The 21,945-nt window shown below is 33.0% G+C and overlaps 1 protein-coding gene across 1 annotated transcript; it reads right to left on the reverse strand.

Moving 5' to 3' along the window:
• Window positions 1-2,114: 2,114 nt before the first annotated feature.
• Window positions 2,115-21,012, reverse strand: LOC131843146 (protein boule). The gene is made up of 4 exons (XM_059191749.1): window positions 20,521-21,012; window positions 3,439-3,501; window positions 2,754-2,910; window positions 2,115-2,263 (listed from the first exon to the last, which is right to left on the reverse strand). Exons 1-4 carry the CDS (start codon window positions 20,893-20,895, stop codon window positions 2,115-2,117), a joined length of 744 nt encoding a protein of 247 aa, XP_059047732.1. The 5' UTR covers window positions 20,896-21,012.
• Between the last annotated feature and the right edge of the window lie 933 nt (window positions 21,013-21,945).

Raw genomic sequence — 21,945 nt, forward strand, 5'->3', positions numbered from 1 at the left:
AAAGACAAGAGTAAAATGATCTAGAAAATTGTAGCACTGAAGCATTGCAAGTCACATTTAGAACTATACTTAACAACTAACAATAAATAGTCTTAGAAATTCAAGACGATAAATTGACAGTATTTCCAGTAAGACTAATCGTATAATAATATGATGTAGTAGTAGTAATTGAGACAAAAGCCTTACATCTAAAGACAGGCCATAGAAATGCTTTAGACCCACGTGCAAGCTATTCAATAATGATACGCTCATTTCAGACTCAAGCTTGCAACCCCCGTATTTCTTAAGGTCACTCAAAGATAATAAAGACATAGAACGCATTAGATATTTCGATTTTAATTCTATAGATTTTACTTGATTAATACAATCGCTCAAATTTGCAATTTATAAATTAAGAATAAATGTCAAAACGGTTTTTGTTGTGTAAAGATTCAAAAATTTTATGGAATTTTAGAATTAAAATCGAATTTAAGCTAAGAACGAATATTAGCCTCAGCTTACGAATCTAATTACGCTCTGTTGGAAGAGCCTAGAAGTAAAGGATACAATATGAAATTTTACATTCACTTACATAACAAATTTACGTATAAGAGATTTGTTAAATTTTTGTAACACTACAAAGATGATTGTGTTATTAAATCATCTTTGGTCCTGTACAATCAGTAGTACTACAATGTAGCAGTTATTTTCTTCAGCATAGTAATCTAAAAACTACATGAGACTAGAAAATCATACTAACGCTATATTGAATATCCCATATCACATTATTGACGAATTAAGTGTTTCGACCATTTTAAAAGGTATAACGACAACAATAAACTTATAGATATTAAAGTATAGAAATGTTTGTTCTTTTTAAAAGAGCAAATTGGAAATACAGGTATTGATTAACAGACAGTGAAAATAATTACCTTATTGAGGATACAAACACAAAAGATAACTAGTTCATGGGAAGTAAAAATTACTTTAACAATAACATCTATGATTTTAATGTCGTAAACATTAAAATCAAATCCGTACCAAATTTACCTTCTATGTATGTATTGACAACATTCTAAAACAATAGAATTTGAAAGATCACGTCTCTCTAACAGGTGTTGGACCCCAGATTTTTTATGATAAACAACAACGTGTAAAAACTAAACTTCTTTATAAAATAGGTTCACTCTCTGTTCTAGATCTTAGGGTACCAGAAAACAATCTTATACTAAGGGTAAACAAAACTCCTTTTAAAGGATAACAAGCGATATCAACAAATCTGTCTTTTATCAGAGGTAATGAACGTCTTCTAAAATCTAGCAACTTATCCTCTTGTGCTTAATTCGTTGTGCACGCGCACAGATATACTAACAATAGTGGAATATGTGAAGCAAATGGTTCTTCAATAGAAACTATAATATTTTTAATGAAATGACTAGAAATTGCAACAAATCTACAAATCGGAATCTACAAAAAGAAGTTGCTGTTTATATATTTCACGATAATATAAGAATAATAGTCCAAAAGGTTTATTAGGCAATATTATGTATCTGCAAATATACTTATGAAAGAATTCTTTTAAGAGAACGATTTGCCTCACTTATACCTAACATAAGTGCTTCTACATTATTGATAGCACGCGAATCCACGGTTCCCGTCCTTATAAATACCTGTTTGAAGCTAATATATCTTAACAATCTATATAAATAAAAGCAATCCAACATCCGTTTACAAAATCTTCAAAAACACACTCTCGAATAGACACGAGCTTACTAAACCTTGAACACTTGCATCACATGACCGTCTACAATTTAATGTCCATTAACAAGTCACAGACAATATCTTAAGAAAGGAAGTACTATATGAGGGAGTGATGGAAATAAAGGATGATTGAGCATGACAGTGATTGGAAGACTTGAGCAAAAGGAACAGTTTTAAACACAACTCTTCAGAAATGTACCAGTTAATTGAGAAGCTCTTATTCATATTGATAATGTTACAGCGGATCTTGATAGCGGAATAACTAATGCAATTGTCGCTGTTGAAATAAGAGTAAAAAATATAACTGATAATAAAGTACAGTTAAGTTTAGATTATTCTTCAGAGTTATATGATCACAATATTATGATTATAGTTCAGTAAATAAACGCGGGATGAAGCGGTGGGGGAGGTACCCGTGGCTGCTTGTCGAGGGGGGCACAGCAAGCTGGCTCGCAGCAAGGAGTTGTGTACGGTGCTGGTACCAATGCATATTGTGTTGGTGGACCGTAGATCGCTGGAGTAGCTGGAATGGAAAATGTACATGATAGTTTTACATGAATATCAGGGAAATTACAGCTTACAGAAATATTACATGTTAGTTCCAGGAGTGGCAAGTGAGGTGACGAACTAACCCATGGAGCTGTTTATGTATATGGGCAATAATTGCCACTTGCATTATGTGGATTGAAAATGAAATCAAATTATGATTAGGTTTTTCAAAAGATTATTGCCTACTTAAGAAAATATTTACAACTTTGATCTGAGAAAAGAATATTCTGAAAGGGAAGGCAGCAATGAAGCATTGAAGTACCTAACTGAGCAAGTACTGACCATAACACTCGCACGTTACCCAATTGCAATCTTGAATCAAACTATCTAATAATTGTACTGTAATATATTGCCGACTGATACAGTTGGTAGCAAAATTATATAAACCAACAAATCTAATAACCTAGATAGACTTCAACAAAATATTAAACTCAGGAACTTGGAGAATAGACAAGATAACTTACTGTCGAACGGTAGAGGGTATACCGCATAAGGTGGCGGTGGTAATTCACAGGGTGCGCAGGCAGGGAGTGGTGCCAATGGTGGCGCACACAGCAGCTGGTAGCACAGCGGGGCTTGGAGTGGCGTTGCCTCTGTGCCGAGTACTGGTAGCTGACTCATCTGGAATATGATTTATTTTATGGATCATACAGAATTGGCAAACAAACTGTCGTCAAGATAGTTGGCACATCACGACATTATATGGCTCCTCGTGCTTTATCTTTTCAGAAAACTTAGATGACTTTGTCTCATGTAGTTTTACCGGTTGAAAAGGTCGTAATTCTCAAGTATACTATTATTTAAATTGTATTGATGACTGGGATGGTTATAAAAAAAATACGTAGACGTTACGTTATTCGACATTTTCAAAGAGTAATTTAGGAGCAATAATGGTGTAGGTAAATACCCGTGGATGACTTCTTTTGTTTTAAAAACAAACTATAATTCGCATAAAAAGGAGTATTTCCAATCTTATATGTCTCCTCCAAAACGGCTTGACCGATTTTTATAAAATTTTATATGCATATTCAGAAGGTCTGAGAATTACGTGAATTAATGAAATGCTTCAGTGAAAAGGGCTATCCAACCGTAATATTTATTTTTGTATTGTTGGACATAATTTTTTATTTTTAATGTTTTTGTACGTACCTGCTTCCTCACCGCTTGTGCGACCCGCAGACGTCCCAACGGCGAAAACATCACTCCGCCACTCTGTAATGTAATGAGAATTATAACTTTATTTGTCACTTATTAAACTCTTTTTTGAATAAAATCCTAAAATAATTCATAGAACGCCATATAGTTTTTATGTCCTAATATCTAGTCTCAAGGTAAGCAGAGCTTTATCAGTACTAGACTGCAGATACATATGGTTTTTTTATAAAGTGCCTGTACTGTGGTACTTTAGATGCCTACTATTCACTGTCATATCTTACCCTTCAACCGATGCACATCTTACAATATGAGCAGACATTGTACAAGGACTACCTTGGTGCAATTTGTTCAATTCGCAAGTCCAATCATGAAATTGTAGATACATAATTACAAAATTGTAGATTTCGATCCGGCTCAAAGGATCATATAGATTTTATTGTAATAATACTAAATGTTTGTTTAGGCAAATATATGTTAAAATTACTGTAAATTTGATTGGTTATCTTTACATGAAGTCGCTTAGATCTTTTAAGTATAAATATTTTAGAAACTACGCAACGAATTTTAATGCAGTTTTTAGCAATGGACAGAAAGTTTGCTGGACCACTGAGATCGAAATCATTTTAACGGAATCGGTTTAGTACACCGCCATACATCCGTGGGTACCGGGTTCCATTCCTCGCACCGTGCAAACAGAATTTATGTCTAATAAATCATAATACAAGCTCGACTTTGCTTGGATTCCCAAGCTAAGTCGAGCTTGTATTATAATTGATGAGTGCTGAGAGATGGTGATGGTGCTTTGTGAATAATTTTTACTCTGCGCGGGTTAAAAATATTTGTGCCCCAATATTTTATATGCACAAGGGACCCCAAATCTCGCCATTATTATTTCACGCCGCGTCTCGTCCGAATTGTAGGTATAAGTAGCTACTAAATAAATAGCTTACACCCGGCTTTTCTATCAATAGCTCCCGGTCAACGCGTTAAGTGAGGCAAAGTTGCAAATCACATACACGGGAAAGCACTTAGGCCTTTGTCATATTGAATAAAGGTAGATTGTAAACGCATTCAGGTAAAATTGTGTGGTTTAAATTATAAGCGGGTAGCGGTATGGTAGTTTTTATTTATTAATTACTAGCTGTGCCCGCGGTTTGAGTGAGATCACGAATATGCGGTGCGGAATCTTGACTACCGTTACGATCTTCTCTAATGGTGGTCAAATTCCGACCGTTATTGAGTCTACACCCATATTGCGACACGTGTTTCGCCTCTGAACTTGGCATCAGCAGGTGTTGAATAGAGTTCGGATATAGCTGAAGCCTACTGTTCGGCGACTAAACCGCGACTCAGTTAACACTAGGTTTTAACCTATATGAAGATTCCAAACATAACAATAATAATCTCAAGACAATTCACACAACGCCATCTACACCCAAGTTAATAATAATAATAATAATCTTAGGACAATTCACACAGCGCCATCTACATCTCAAACCAAGTTAAGGTAGCTAAAGCTTGTGTTATGGATACTAGATAACTGATACAAATACATAGATATATTTTTTTTGTAAAACACCCGACACAAACAATCATAGTCATGAATACAAATGTTTGTGCCGCGCGAGGAATCGAACCCGCGACCATCGGAAGTAAGGCGGTGTGCTAAACCGCTAGACCACCGAGGCCGTCAAAAATTAAGCTAGCTAAAGCTTGTGTTACATGTACTAGATAATTGATACAAATATATATAGTATATATTTTTTTTTCTTAAATTTTAATACATTTCATATTCTACATTGAAAACACCGAGACCGATACAAACAATTGTACTCATGAATAGAAATGTGTGTACCGTGCGAGGAATCGAACCCGCGACCATCGGAAGTAAGGCTATGCTAAACCGCAAGATCACCGAGGTCGTCAAATAAATCCAAAAAGTAGTGACTTCTGCAAAAGAACACCTACTTTGATAGAATTGTAATAAAGTTCCTATTTCTACCAACTCGTGCAATATCGACATCTCTCCAAGGAGCTGACTCCATGAATTTCATTATTATTACAGCGGAAAGATCATGTTGAATGGAAAACTTTGCACTTTCACAATTGCGTTCTTGTGATTGTGCTGAAATTCAAGAATGGAATAGAAAATCGTTTATTCAAATAAACTTACATTGAAGCACTTTTGAATAGTCATCACATTTTTTTTAATCTACCGCTCATTCGGAAAGCTATCTCATCACAAGAAGAACGAGCAAGAAACTTGTGTGTTGCTCTTTTAAATAATTTTATTCTTGCTTTACAATTTAAGTGTGTGAATACAAACTACCGATTAGCACTAATTCAATTAAATAATCAAATAGAAAAAATATTGAATACACAACAACTGGTTAAACAATTAATAAGAGGAAATCAGTCATAGTGATTAGAGCAGACCAGTCCACACAAGCAGCACCCGTTCACGAGTTCGACGAATGAGCCAGCCATCACTGCGCTCGACCATATTTTAGGGAGCCCAATAACCCGGCCCACCACGCCGCCACATGCCTGGACATTTTAGTGAGCATGACTACTCAAAACACCGGACCACGTCATAGCTACACACAATTGCTTGCATCTGAGAGTTATAGTATTCACATTTTACATAAGAAATTCAAGAATGCAAGAAAGATATTCTTCTGGATTCTATTCAGGGGCGAATCTACCTAACACCTATTATTTTTGTATGTACTATGTATAGGTTAACAATATGTGTATAACATAACACACCACATCATTTTTAATCTATTTATATATTGTATAATGTTCTGTAATTGTATAATTGTTTAAGAGCTCGAAGTGTAATATATAAACATTCACGTATATATGTATGTAAGTGTTTGAGAAACTACTCTGCTACCAAAATGTTAGGGAATTTACTATGTCTGTCACGTACCTGTATGGTTCTGCGGATTTCTTGGGCTTCAGGGTCTCGAAGGTATCTTCGCTAGCTTTCCAGTTTCACAGTAGGTTTCACAGTTCTAATTTATTTTAATTCACAACAAATGGGCGCGCGCGTCAAGGCCGCTGTACGGTCCGTTTGTTACTGTAGTAAAGGGAGGAGAACAGAAACCGCGGGAACACAAACTAACGGACTCTAATATAATAATGTGCTTACAATGGTACAGGGTAGATTTTGAACAGTAAGTATGTATTTAATTATAGGAGCCAACAGAATATCAGCGCTGCAGACTTATCTGTAGCTTCATGCTGAGTTGGTTGCCTCTTCATCATTGCGACACATAAAGCCACCTCCATTTTTATTTTACTTTGTAATATTATATTTCTGTATTATTTAACTTGTAAACTTTATTTCTATTTATAAAATGTATCTCATGTATGCTATGTGTTTGTAATTGTTGAATAAAGAACTTATCTATCTATCTATCTAAAGGCTTTTTGGGCTGCAGCCCAATGCCCCGAGGATACAAAGGGCTCCCAGTCCTCACTGAAACGATATTTAGGATAAAAAAAATATTTAGAATGTTAAAGCACCTATCACAAAACCTGGGATCAATCAACCCATGCAAGTGCACGTCTAGCGAAAGGAACGGGAAATTTCTGGTCGGTAGTTTTTGGTCGGTGTATTTTTTTAGTTGAATAATATAATTAGGTAGTTAAGTTAAGTAGATTTAGCACAGGGCTCCACAAAGTTTTTCGCCAGTTCTTCTCAATTGGATCTATATACTGAACTGGACGGAAGCGAAAAATTATAATATAAAAAATGTTACGTACTTGCGGTTTTTTACTACATGCATGAATAGAATGGAAAATCATTTATTCAAATAAACTTAATTTAAGCACTTTTGAATAGTCAACATTTTTTTTAAATCTACCGCTTATTCGGAAATCTGTCTCATCACAAGAAGAATAAGCAAGAAACTTGTGTGTTGCTCTTTTAAACGATCCTTGTAAGTTCACATTTACAAGTCGAAACGTGTGAATACAAACTACCAACCAGCACTAATGTATGTAAATATAAATACGGTATATACATAAAAATAACATTTCTTACAATTTTTGTCTGTCTGTCTGTTTGTTCCGGATAATCTCTAAAGTGTCTGGACCGATTTTAACGGGACTTTTTTTGGCAGGTAGCTAATGTAACTTAGGCTACTTTTATTTTAGAAAATTAACGTTAAATTGCACGCGGACGAAGTCGCGTGTACAGTTAGTAAAAAATAACGTTAGCAGTCGCTGTATGTAGAAATAAGACTGTAAACCAGTGTTTCCCAACCTTTTTAGCGCCATGACCCAACTTAACCTTTCTAAAATTCACTATGAAATTAAAATATAGGTATATAATTATAAACATATAACAGGAATAAAAAAAATAGGAATTTAAAATCATCATTTATCATTGCCTTGCCTTTATCCCATTATTTGTGGTCGGCGCAGTATGTCATTCTCTTTCACTGCTCTCTATCGGTCGTCATATCTGAACATACTCTTCTTTTATTCATATCATCTTTCACACAATCCATCCACGTTTTTTAGGGCATCCTCTCCCCTTCCATCCACGTTCATATTATACTTTCCATAAGACATGATCCTCGTTCCACCGCATAACATGTCCTAGGAATTTAACACTAAGTAGATTATAAAAAAATGAAATTCACATTCCATATAATTTTAATAGAGTCCATTTTCGAACTGACCCCCCTGTGGGTCGTGGGGCCCACTTTGGGAAACACTGCTGCAAACGGTCAGTCGTATAAAGGTGACCCTAAATATATGTCGCAGTAAATATTTGACCTAGCACCGCGGTCAGAGCCCACTCATTTCCTATACATATTACGGCTTGTAAATTAACACGAGCAGATTCGAATCTGGGACACGGGAGACGTAGATCTGAGATGGCGATACGGCGAATGAAAATCGTTTGTTATTCGTTATCGCGTTTTATAATTAAATATGGCGTCTGTACGTTTTAGTCAAATATTTGCTGGTATTATTGTTATGAAATGAAATATATTAATTTTGGTATATTAAAAACAATTTTGTAAATAAACATTCATTCATTTATCCATTCATTAATTCATGTATGACAGCCTCGGTGGTCTAGTGGTTTAGCACGCCGCTTTACTATCCGATGGTCGTGGGTTCGATTCCTCGCACGGTACAAACATTTGTATTCATGAGTATGATTGTTTGTATCGGTCTGGGTGTTTTCTATGTATAATATGTATTTATTTACAAAAAAAAAGTATCCATGTATTTATATCAGTTGTCTAGTACCCATAACACAAGCTGTGCTTAGCTTGGGACTAGATGGCGCTGTGTTAATTGTCCTGAGATATTATTATATTATTTATTCAATCCTTCATTAATGCATTTAGTCATTCATTCATTCAATTTGTGTAAGTTAAAAAAATATTTTAAGACTTATTGTCATATCAGTCATCATATATTTTTAAGATCCTTATTTGTCTATCCGCCATCTTATCTTATATACATATGTAATTCTCGTGTCACAATGTTAGTTACCATACTTCTCCGAAATGGATTGACCGATTTTTATGAAATTTTATATGCATATTCAGTAGGTCTGAGAATCGACTACTATCTATTCTTCATAACCCTAAGTGATAAGGACTGTCTACCTCAAACATTTATTTTATATTATTTCGAGAAAAAAAAATTGTTTACGTGCAATAAAAAATACATACAACATTAAACTTCCACCCTTCTATCGCCATCCCCTATTTTTTAATAGCCATTTTAATTTATGTGGCAACAGATCCTTCGCGGGGTCAGGTATCACTATATCACTGTATCACTATAAAGTTTTCTAAACATCATAACACGTTTATTTACTGTCGAATTGAAGTAGCTTTCTCGACAGCATTCAGTCCATATTTCAAGAGTCCGAGATTCCTCGAGGGGTTAGGAATGCGCGTGGCAATGTCGACACTTCAAAATACATATCTCCTCAGATATATAATTTAAAACTTCAATTTATTAAATACTAGTAACTTAATAGCCAATATATAATTCTGTTTGAAATGCAGAACCACTTACATATTTATTTATTTATTTATTAGCATACAAAACAGATTACAATCAATCTAATAATATAATTAGAAGTTGGGTACAAAAGGATAGATTTTGTTGATAACTTCAAATATCTGGAACTAGTTGTGGATGGCAACTTTAGTTGGAAATCTCATTTTTTTATTTTTTTTTTAAATACAATTTTCCACAGACATATTCGTCCGTGCCTTTTTTAATTTACTTTAATATTATAATATTTATTTAATTTCCACTTTTGTACAACTCCAGCCGAGATGTTACAATTTGCCTAACAGTGACACCGAGGCAGACCTTATCCGTCTGGCCCAGAACCACCGCTGGCCGGCCGGGTGAGTTGACAACATGCAGTGTCACCCATCTTTATTTGGAAGATTAGATTTATCAATATGCATATACAATTATATAAATCTTACACTACTACTAATTTTACAGTTTTCATTACATTGTGCAATGTAAGAATTCATAATGTAACAATACACATTATGAATTCTTACACTGCATATACAATTATATGAAATCTTATTTTAACATTATTTTCAAAGTTCACTATTTGTTACAGTCCAGGTTTTGTTTAATTATTGATTGTTTGATTTCACAGTTCACTTCGGAAATCTCATATTAATAGTGTGTGTATGAAAATTAGGAATATTTTAGGGAAATTTTATCAATTAAAGAAAGTGTTGAACAAACATACATATGTTATACATTTTATACTACGCACTAGCAGATTCACTGATTAGTTTTGGTCTGAGTGTGTATGGACGTACTTTTACTACATATCTAAATGAAATAAAAAAAATACAAACTATGCTACTGAAATACTTAATTAATCAAAACTAAAACTGTATTTAACGGTGATTATGAAAATTTATTTAAATATTGTAAAATACTACCCGTGCATAGTAAGGTTAAATATATGATAGCTCTGGAGCAGTATAACAATAATGAACACAAAATTGTAATAAATATAATATATATAATACCAGAAATAACACGAAGAGTAAATTTGTTCAACCGAGAGCTATCAATTATTACGGGGTAAGAACTACTGGGCTTTTGGTTCCAAAAAGTTATAACAATATAGATGGATTACAATGAAATTCTAATTTAAGTACCAGTACTGAAATCAAAATTAAAAAGAGCATTTTTAGATAAACTAAACAAAAATTGTATAATAATTGTATGTAATTATCTGTAAAAACGTGTATTTATGTGCATAGAAGTTTATGGGAATAATAGTATTTAAAAAAAAACTGAGTGTTTGCGATCGCAAATAGCCATTTACTTTATTTAAAAATAAAATTTCAAATTTCAAATTTCGAACGTCAGGCACAGAACATCGATTCTATTTTATATACATCTTTGGACTCCTTCTGGAACATTCCGTGGCGTCACTATTAAAATCAACGTACAATACAATCTATATATTCTTTTTATTTAAATTTAAAACATATCAACCACTGCAATATTCCTCCAGCAAACACTGAGCGATATCTTGCCAACAAACTGTTCTACAGTTTGGCGAGTCAATGTATAAAAACAACTGTACAAATATAATAATAATAATGTATTTATTATCAGGCTTAATTGCCCACTTTGTTAGTATTACAGATTTCTTATAATTAATGTTAGTACGTATTTGCACAGGAGTTGACGAACTACAGATACACTAAATCACACACACAAAAATAATAATACCGCTTCCTTTTTCCCATTACTTATTTTTGTTGGAATAATATCAAAAATTAATAATAAATTAAGTTAAAATATAAATTAAAATACATTCACATATAAATCAGTATAAAAATCACCGCTGTATCAGTAATCCATTGTAACAACGTGTATTTATGTGCATAAATATGGGAATAATACAGCGATCGCAAATAGCCCTTTACTTTATTTAAAAATATAATTTAAAAATTTCAAATTTAGAACGTCAGAACATCGATGTTATTTTATATACAATTTTGCACTCCATCTCGAACATTCCGTGGCGTCACTATTAAAATCAATAATATCTATATATTCTTTATTAAATAAATTGCAAAAAAAACTGAGCGATATCTTGATCTACAGTTGGCGACAATGTATAAAAACAGCTGTACAAATATCTTTATTAAATAAATTAAAAAAAAACTGAATTGATCCAACACTATGTATGCCTAAAAGCTAAATTATATAGACGCATTCAATATACGCTTTACCATTTGCCGTTGGGTCCTTGGAGCCCGAAAGCCAAATTGTTTTTAACATATATAACACATATAGGAATATTTCCAATCTATACATATAAAGAAAATTGGAGTGACTGTCTGTAATATTGAAATATCCGTTTTTTACTACATGCATATGAATATAAATAAGGTACATATAGTAAAATAACATTTTTTACAATTTTTGTCTGTCTATCTGTGTGTCGGTCTGTTTGTTCCGTCTAATCTCTGAAATGGCTGGACCGATTTTGACGGGACTTTTTTTGGCAAGTAGCTGATGTAATAAGGAGTAACTTAGACTACTTTTATTTTAGAAAAATAAAGTTAAATTCCACGCGGACGAAGTCGTGGTTACAGCTAGTAACCAATAAAGTGGGTCATTTGTATTACCAAATGAATTCTGATTCTAAACTCGCTACCTACTTATAACCACACGCCATCGTAAAGTGATAGGGTAATTATTAATGAACGGTTTAATATCTTTTTAACCAGTAATTATATTAGTTGTTTGTTTGATTTAATAATACCTTATTTATACCATATCCACTATAACATATTTCTCATACCCCTAAGTGATAAGGGCTGTCTACTCCTGACATTTATTTTTTGGACAATCTAAATATATATAACTCAAAGGTGACTGACATAGTGATATATTAACGCACAGCCCAAACCACTGGACGGATCGGGCTGAAATTTGGCATGCAGGTAGATGTTATGACGTAGGCATCCGCTAAGAAAGGATTTTGATTAATTCTACCCCCAAGGGGATAAAATAGGGGGTGAAAGTTTGTATGAATCTTTGTCAATTTTAAACCGATCGGGCTGAGACTTTGCATGCATAAAGCTACTATGACGTAGGCCTAAGAAAGGATTTTGATAAATTCCACCCCTAAGGAGATAAACTCACGCGAGCGAAAGCTAGTTTTTTTTATAGTGTGGTAAAATAAATACATATAACCCTAAATTGTCACACTACTATCACCAACCCCTATTTTTTAATAGCGATTTTAGTTTACATGGCAAAATCACGTTTGCAATAACATTAACAGTTAGTAAGTTAGTAACTATAATATATAACTATAACTCTTAAGGAGAGGAGATGGCTACTTACACCCCCCCCCCCCCCCCCCCAGAAGCATTATTATTTTTAATTTTGGTATGTAAGGGCCTAAGCCAAGTACATAGCAATGTTATATTTTTAAGTGTATACTATTATTATTATTAAAGGCGAGCCAACCTTTAAGATTTCCAGCAAATTTGTTTTTCCCCGAGGTTATTGTTGGTGTGATGTCATTAGTCCTATAATTAATGACGTCAAATTAAACCCTCATCATGCCAGTTGACAACTGGAGGAAAATTGTTGAAGAAAACGCCCGATGTTGATTGATACAGAGATATAATATGCCAGGAAGAATATAGACAATTTCAAAAGAGTTGGTGATTACACTAATAAAAGCTTTCATCATCAGCCCACTGCAGTCCACTGCTGGCCATAAGCCTCTCTCCTCTCTCCCAAGGCACGCCACTGGGCACTATCTTCAGCTCTTCTCATCCAGTTACTACCCGCAACCCTACGTATGTCTAATAAAAGCTTACGCAACAATAACAAACTGATCTTACCTAAACGTCGTTTAACTAAAGTTAGTAATTCGTTTTATGGTAATTGCGTAAGGTTTTACAACAAAATACTAGGGTCTGTTATAAATCTGCCTGAAAAAAGATTTAAATGTCATATAAAATACTTCCTTTGCACAAAAGTTTACCATAAAATTGAAGAATTCGTTAAGGATAATAATGTTTTTGTAGAAAAACTTTAAATCTACAGCACTGACAATATTATCTGATTACACTAATAATGAGTGCGTAGCGATTTCTATGTTGATTATCGCATGCCTCTTACTTGTTATACTGTAATTATTTATATAAAAAAAAAAACATCCATTCAAAAGAGCAACACACAAGTTTCTTTCGCATTCTTCTTGTGATGAATCTGCATTCCGAATGAGTGGTAGAATCAAAATATGACTATTCAAAAGTGCTTGTAATGAGTTTATTTGAATGAAGATTATTTCTATTTCTATTTCAAATACCTACTGCTTTATACTCCGTTTCATCATTAGGTATTGAGTTTCTTGCCAGTTCTTCTCAATTGGATCTATATATCGAACTGGACGGTAGGGAAAAAATAAAATTATAATGTAAAAATTTGACGTTCATAAGAGAGAAATTCAATGAATAAATGATTTTTGAATTTGAATTTGAATTTGAATACGAAATACTAAAGTAACGTTTTTTACTTTGTTGTTTGTATGCTATTGTTCTTACTGTATTTTTTGTAAGTTAATTGCATTCTCTTAAAACTTTTTTTATTTTAGCTCACTGGGCTCACTATACAATTATGTATACATTTTCTGCACTCAATGTCTATTATCTACTATTGTAGAAATACGTTTATTTGTATATTTAAATAACAACTGTATGTTGCTAAAATAAATAGAAAACGAAATACGCGTTTCCATAGACTTACGGGTTATTTTATTAATTAACCTTGAATATCTTACTTCATATGGTCGCGGATTCGATTCCTCACACGATAAAAACATTTGTGTTCATTATTGTTTGTATCTTTTATGGGTTTTTTCTATGTATGTTTAAAAATATATATCTACGTATTTTTTTTAGGATGATAATCGAACCGCCTTCTCGGAGAGAGTGGAGAATGATAAGATGAGCATGATGTCAGGTCAGTTAACCCATCATGGCAATTTCACCACGAAATTTAAAGTAACGTTTTTTCCAGGGGAATCGTTTGGATGGTATTGACATGGTACTGTATTTTAGCAAGTTAAGAATGTCAGTCCACATTACTAACAGTCCCCCCGCCCCTGAGTTGTCTAGCTTGGAACTAGATGGCGCTGTGAGTTGTCCTAAGATTATTTATTTATTTATTTAAGCTTTGCATTCCATAATTTTACAGTAAATAGATAGACAGGTACATTTCAAAGTAGGTTAATTATGGACCCTTGAATATGTTACTTCATACAGCAAGCGGAAGAGATAAAAACATTTGGACATGATTTTTTATATAATATATAATACTAATAAAAAAATAGTAATAATAATTAATAAATTGAAATAGTATATATTTAATTATTAAAATTGTACAATATTTAATTCAATATGTCATTTTTATATTCTAAAATTGTATAATAACATTTTTTAATCAATAATGTCTTGAGATTTCTTATAAATATTTTATCATTTTTTATCTCTTTTAAAGAAAGTGGTAGGTGGTTATATATGTTTATGGATGACACCAGAGGACCACTTGAATGTAGTGCTAACGTGGAGGTAGAAGCCTGTTTCTGTGTCGTAAATTATATATTCATTTACTTACTTACTACTTACTTATTCATTATTAGATATCCCGGCAAACGTTATTTATTTATTTTATATATTTATTTTCAAACGTACATATTACAAAGTTGATTATACACTGGACCCCGCACTAGGCGAACCTGTATCTCGGGAGTCCACAAAATAATTGCCAAATAATTATTAACTATTACAGACCAGTAAGTTTGACTAATTAATCAGACTAATTAAGATTTTTTTAGTTTGATCTCATAAAAACACGTTGTTTTGTTATATAAATTAAGATCGCTATTAAAAATAGGGATTTATTATTATATTGCTTATGTATTAAAAGTATTTTTAATGCCACATTATAAAAAAAAATACCTAAAAAAAATTGTCGAAACAATAAAATTAAAATGTTAGAAGGTGGCAACCAGTATCACTTAGGGCTAAAATAGATAGTAGCTGATTCTCAGACCTACTGAATATGTATATAAAATTTCATAAAAATCGGTCAAGTCGTTTCAAAGGAGTATGGTAACGAACATCGTGACACGAGAATTTTATATATAAGATAGTAGCAAAACAAAAATACGTTCTCCTGACATTGACATCAAAGTTATACCGATATGATATTAATTACACGATTTTTATTATAACAGATTTGTTTGTCCGTTTATCTAACAGTGATAACCTCCACCTATATATGTATATTTAATTAAAACTAATATGTTAGTTACAGAGCTTGTAGCTTATAGTTACGGAGCGGTAGATTAAAAAAATGTAATGACTATTCAAAAGTGCTTCAATGTAAGTTTATTTGAATAAATTATTTTCTATTCTATTCTGTAGTATAATATAACCGGCGGCTCCTTCCGTGTTAATAATTTAAATTCTGTTCTCGAGGGACTTGGAATATTTTTTTTTATAGTGAAAGAATTTTTTTATGTCTTGATTTATATTTGTAAATTACTATACCTACTGTAAGATATATCAACTCTATGTACTAGTAAAAGTATGTATTATAATAAAATAACAACGATATAGCATTAATGTAACTATGTCTCTAACACAATTCACTTTAGCATTTAAAATTCAACCAGCACATCCTGTGCTCAAAGGCTTTTTTTTTCCGGACTTAATGCTGTTGGCCGCAGCTAAACATCATTTTAAAAAATACAGCTTCACCGGACGTTAGGGGCAGATAAATGCAATAGTCATATGTATATATGGCACTCCAAACCCGCGGAAGGACTTATGGAGCGGCTGAAGGCCAACTCACGCCTGACGGATACGACTTTAGTCTGAGGGCACCACTAGGGGTTCGAACCTCGGCTCAGGCCGTCGTAATTTCGATCCCCGTTTGAATTGGACGCGGGATCGGTCGGAGGGACGCCCGGGGGCGCCAAACCAAGTAAGTGCAGTTTGTGTGTGTGTGTGAGCGTGCGTATGTGTGCGTGCGTATGAGCGCATGTGTATATGTGTGAGTGTGTGTGTACTCATTGTATGACTAGTGTTATTACTATTATTCCTGCAAAAAAATATTATTATTATTATCTACTGTAAAATTATGCATTGCAACGCTATAATAAAAAAATAAAACAATTAAATAAAAAATCATTTATTCATGTAGGACATTTTAGCCGTTTATGAATGTCAAGTATTTTGTATTAATATTTTTTACTACCCTCCTATTCAGTATATAGATTCAATTGAGAGGAACTAGCAAGAATATCATATTTATATTCATATGCATGTAGTAAAAACGGTTATTTCAATACAATTACAAACAGACACTCCAATTTTATTTATATGTATAGATATTTACATATTTAGTATGAAAGTGGCACCGGTGTCAGAGAAGTTGAAGAGTAATCTTCTATCATGGTATGGACATGTAATGCGTAGGAGTGAGGATAATATTTTAAAGGTGTTACATATGAATGTGGATGGTTATAAGGGCAGAGGAAGGCCGAAAAAGAGATGGATGGACTGTGTGAAAGATGATATGGTAAGAAAGGAAGTAAATAACTAATAAGTAAATAAGTAAGTAAATAACATAATGGGACATTATATTACAATAACAACCAATGTAAACCTATGTTTAGTGCAAATAAATTTGATTTGATTTGATTTGATTTAAATAACGAGATGACTGCGAACAGAGATGAATGGAAGCGAAAAACATATTACGCCGACCCCAAATAAATGGGATAAGGAAGAAGCAGATGATGATGTACAGATTATTTACAAATACTATTTAGCTATCATATGACATATCCAAAATATTCAAAATTTTTTTTTTAATATACAAAAATGACATTATTCGTTTCTGTACCATATTTCGATTTGGGACTTTGTTTCGTGGACGACGACTATTATTTATCAATACATGACCCGATTGACCTTAACGGTGTCGGTATCTACTCGTATGTACTTACAAATTAACATTTCCGTGACATTGTAGGTATATATATGTCACATATATATATAGACATCTATTGCATATTAAGATCAGAGTTCTGGGTAGCGCTACCAGAGTTTTATCGAAAAGAATAACTTTTTTCTGTGAAATAATTATTTTCCATATTATCTTTTCAAGACTGACTTATAGGAGACTTTTTTTACGAGTTCTAGCCGATCTGATCGGAGTTCTGGGTAGCGCTACCTGAGTTCTATCCTCATAACTCAGCGCTACCCAGAAATCCGATCAGATCGGCTAGAACTCGTAAAAAAATTTTTGAAAATATGACATATCATAAGTCTGTAATAGACCTACATGAATAAAGATACTTTGAATTTGAATTTGAAATACATGAATCTCTGTTTGCCTAAAGGTGGACTAGGAGAAAATGCCTCAAGGTGTTAGGTCCGCCATGTGCACTTTTATTTATGTATTAATAAATAAATACACAAAAGTTACATAGTTATGAACACACGGCCGAATTTAAAATTATATTAGACGGCCTCAGTGGTACAGCGGTTTAACACACCGCCATACTACCTATGGTCGCGGGTTCGATTCCGCGCACGGCACAAACATTTGTATTCATGAGTATGATTGTTTGTATCGGTTTGGGTGTTTTATATGTATATTATGTATGTATTTACAAAAATATATATCTATGTATTTATATGAGTATTCTAGTACCCATAACAAGAGCTATGCTTACCGTGGAACTAGATGTAAAAAAGATGCAAAAAATATCTATTAAAATATACATATAAAACACCCAGACCGATACAAACAATCATGCTTATGAATACAAATATTTGCACCGTGCGAGAAATCGAACTCGCGACCGAGTAAAGCGGTATGCTAAACCGCAATAGTTGTTCATGCACTGAATTTTTGAAAATTTAATGTTAGACATAGACACCTATATAAATATACATTGTAAATAAACTGGCTTTAAAAAAAAGTAATTCAATTGAGTTTCTTGCCAGTTCTTCTCAATTGGATCTATATACCGAACTGGACGGTAGGGAAAAAATAAAATTATAATGTAAAAATTTGACGTTCATAAGCGGCTCAAAATTTCCTACATGAATAAATGATTTTTGAATTAGAATTTGATAAGGTTTATATATATAATACATGTATAACCGTGCGGAGCCGGGGCGACTAGCTAGTTCACTATAAACATAAAGTAAAACGTATTACAAACTGTACCTACTTAATGTTTATTAATACCACAGATAATATAATATTACATATTAATACTAAAGCTGTGCCCACTGTTTCTTTCGCGCCTACACATAGATTTTTGGTGTTATTTTTTATGCCATTTCAATGTTTCAACAATAAATTATTCTTATTTTATTCTATTATCATGAAAAGTAAATTAGATAAATGCCATTAGGTGTTAAGTCCGCCATATGTACTTTTTACCTGTGTATGACGTGCATTAAAGTTATTTAAATAAATAAAAATAAATAAGTACCTTGGTAATATATAGTTTTGATATATTTAATCGAATTAGATGTTATATTGCGGAAGTCCATTTCACTACTTGAGGAATTTATATTATTCTGTTTAATTCAGCTACAATTAGCTTGTATGAGACCACAAATCTTCGGTGTAGCAACTTGACTACCGTTACCACCTTCTCTAATGGTGATCAAATTCCGACCGTTATTGTATTTAATTAGTAGTAGTATAAAGTAACTCATTATATCAGCTACCTGTCAAAATACGTCACGTCAAAATCGGTCCAGCCATTTCAGAGATTAGCCGGAACAAATTTGTTATTTTGGTGTATGTACCGTATTTACGTGTATGCATGTAGTAAAAAACGGTTATTTCAATATTACATACAGACGCTCCAATTTTATTTATATGTATAGATTAATCTAAAATAAAATTTAACCAGGTTTGAAATAGGTGTGGTTAAATATAACCACACCTATTTCAAACCTGGTTTAATTTTATTTTAGTAAAATCTAGTCGTTCTAAAATCTATATATTAACAGACTTATTCTAGAATTTCAGTGTTTGTGGCAAATACTGGCTGTATTTGCCACAAACACTGAAAATAAACCGGGTTTAAAAATATTTGATTTTAAACCCGGTTTAATTTTACTTTAGTAAAATCTAATTGTTTTAAAATCTATATATTGATAGACTTATTTTTACAGTCAGTATTTACCACAAACACCTACAACCAAAGCTATAAACTGACAATTGGACAAACATACAAACTAGGAATTTTTATCATTAAGTAAATTTCTCTTTACGGCTGATCCTTACTAATATCAGAAACGCGAAAGTATATATCTGTCTGTCTGCCTATCCGTTTGTTAGCGTTTCACGGCTAAACGAATCTAAACGAAATTTGACGTAAATATAGACAGTATCATGGCGGATGTAAAGGTTTTTCTGTTAAAAAATGCAGACGAAGTTACGGTTAAGAGGTAGTTTCACAAATAACTGATGTATGTATGTATAAATTATAATGCATTTAAATCTGCTAATCTAAAAATATATAATATGTAACTATTGAAGAAATTGACTTTTAAAATTTTATTTTCGATACGTAAAGCATAGATATATAGATTAGGTACAATAATACTTCGTTACATTTATATAGAAGGCATCTAGATGTGTAGTAATAGGTAATTACTGTATTAAAAAGGTGTATATCAGTATATTGTTCACAGGAATTAACTAAAGAGAGCACGCCAAGCCCTATTCTGAGCACGCAGAAATCCCTTTGTTAGAAATATTGATAGCTGTACCCAAAACTGTGTCAAGGCCAGCCAAATTGTACAGCGAAAATCCGCTGACATACAACAAAACTGTGTATTCCAAACAATTTATCACGAAAGACAAGGACCCAATACGTTTATCAGGTCTAAAAATATTTATCTTAAGATAACAGAGATAAATCCGATGCAATGTAAGTTGACGATACACAAAAATAACACTTACCTGTTTCACCATCAATCTCGCTACCCTGGGACTTGCGAATGTCACGAATCCATAACACTTGGACACTCCCGCTCTATCGTAGATCACCCTGGCAGCGGTCACTGTCGCGAAGCCAGAGAAAAACTTCCACAGGTCCTCGTCGGTTGTCGTCAATGAAAAACCACCCACGAATATTCTGTTGTGTATTACTGTCCCGAATTTTGGTGCATCCGATGGAGGGAGAGAATCGTCTGTGTCTTCATCAGGAGAGTTTAGTAATGCCTTTAATTTTTCATGAGGGTCCACACTTTTTCTGTTATTTGCCGTGTTCTCTTCCACCATGTGGGCGCAACTGGCCGATTCACTCCTAATATACCTTTTAACACTTGCTTCCATTTTACTTTTTAATTTAAAACATGTTCCCTTGTTTACTAAACTAAGAAATCTAGCGATAATTAAAACGGACACTAGCGAGCAGGTGAAGAAATGGTAGTGACTGAGTGAACGCAGTCCTTACTATCGATCCGAGAGGTATAGATAAGTAGTCTATGCGTTGCGCTGTAGTAAGGGTAACGCAGACCACGCAAGGAACGGATTTTACATTGAAAATAAACTTAAGAGTGCTTGGACATTTAATGGTACACACTAAAAATAGTGTACGAGCTATTGTCGCTTGCTATTTTTAATGTTCGAGGCAACTGGGTCGTCGAGTGGAACTTCGGCGGCTCTTATCGAAGTGATTATGTTAGTTCGCTTCTGTTATGCGTAGGTGGCGCTTCCGTTGCAGTATATTTATATTTATTAACATTATTAATTATTATTATATACCTAAATATCATGTTATAAGATTCCATCGACAATATAAAAGATAAAAAGAAATAAAATAAAACAGTTACCGTCCTCATTTAATTAAAAAAATAAACTTAATATTCTTAATACCTAAACAAGGTATATTTTCATCAGTATTATTTATAATAGATAATTATTATAATCCTAATTTTAAATTATATTTTTTAGGCATTGTAGATAGAGGTCTGTGATCTCTTTTAATCAGAAAAATAATAATTGTTTTAAGTGTTGCCAGTAATTGATTTTTACTCTTTCCCTTTTAGGTAGGAAAAGTTAAGAGAAAGACATGTTACTGATATAATTCATTAGATATTTATATATTTTTTATAAATATTATAAAAATTATGAAATAAAGTAATTAACCAACTTAAAAAAAGGCTTGTGACTCATTCCTAGTCAAGTGTATGTACCCTACATTGTAAGGAATCACAATGACAACACAACGACAAGTCGGCCTCTGGACTTCTTTTGGACAACGTGATTCATTTCCAATTAATTTGGCACAGTCGACTAACAGCTAATCATCTTACAGTGATTCCCAAGAAAATAATATTTCAGAAAAGAAACATTGTTAGGTTAAAAAAAAAATAGCGACTG

The sequence above is a fragment of the Achroia grisella genome, unplaced genomic scaffold, assembly GCF_030625045.1.
Source record: "Achroia grisella isolate CSIRO2021 unplaced genomic scaffold, CSIRO_AGI_Agris_v1 utg2786, whole genome shotgun sequence".
Lineage (NCBI taxonomy): Eukaryota > Metazoa > Arthropoda > Insecta > Lepidoptera > Pyralidae > Achroia > Achroia grisella.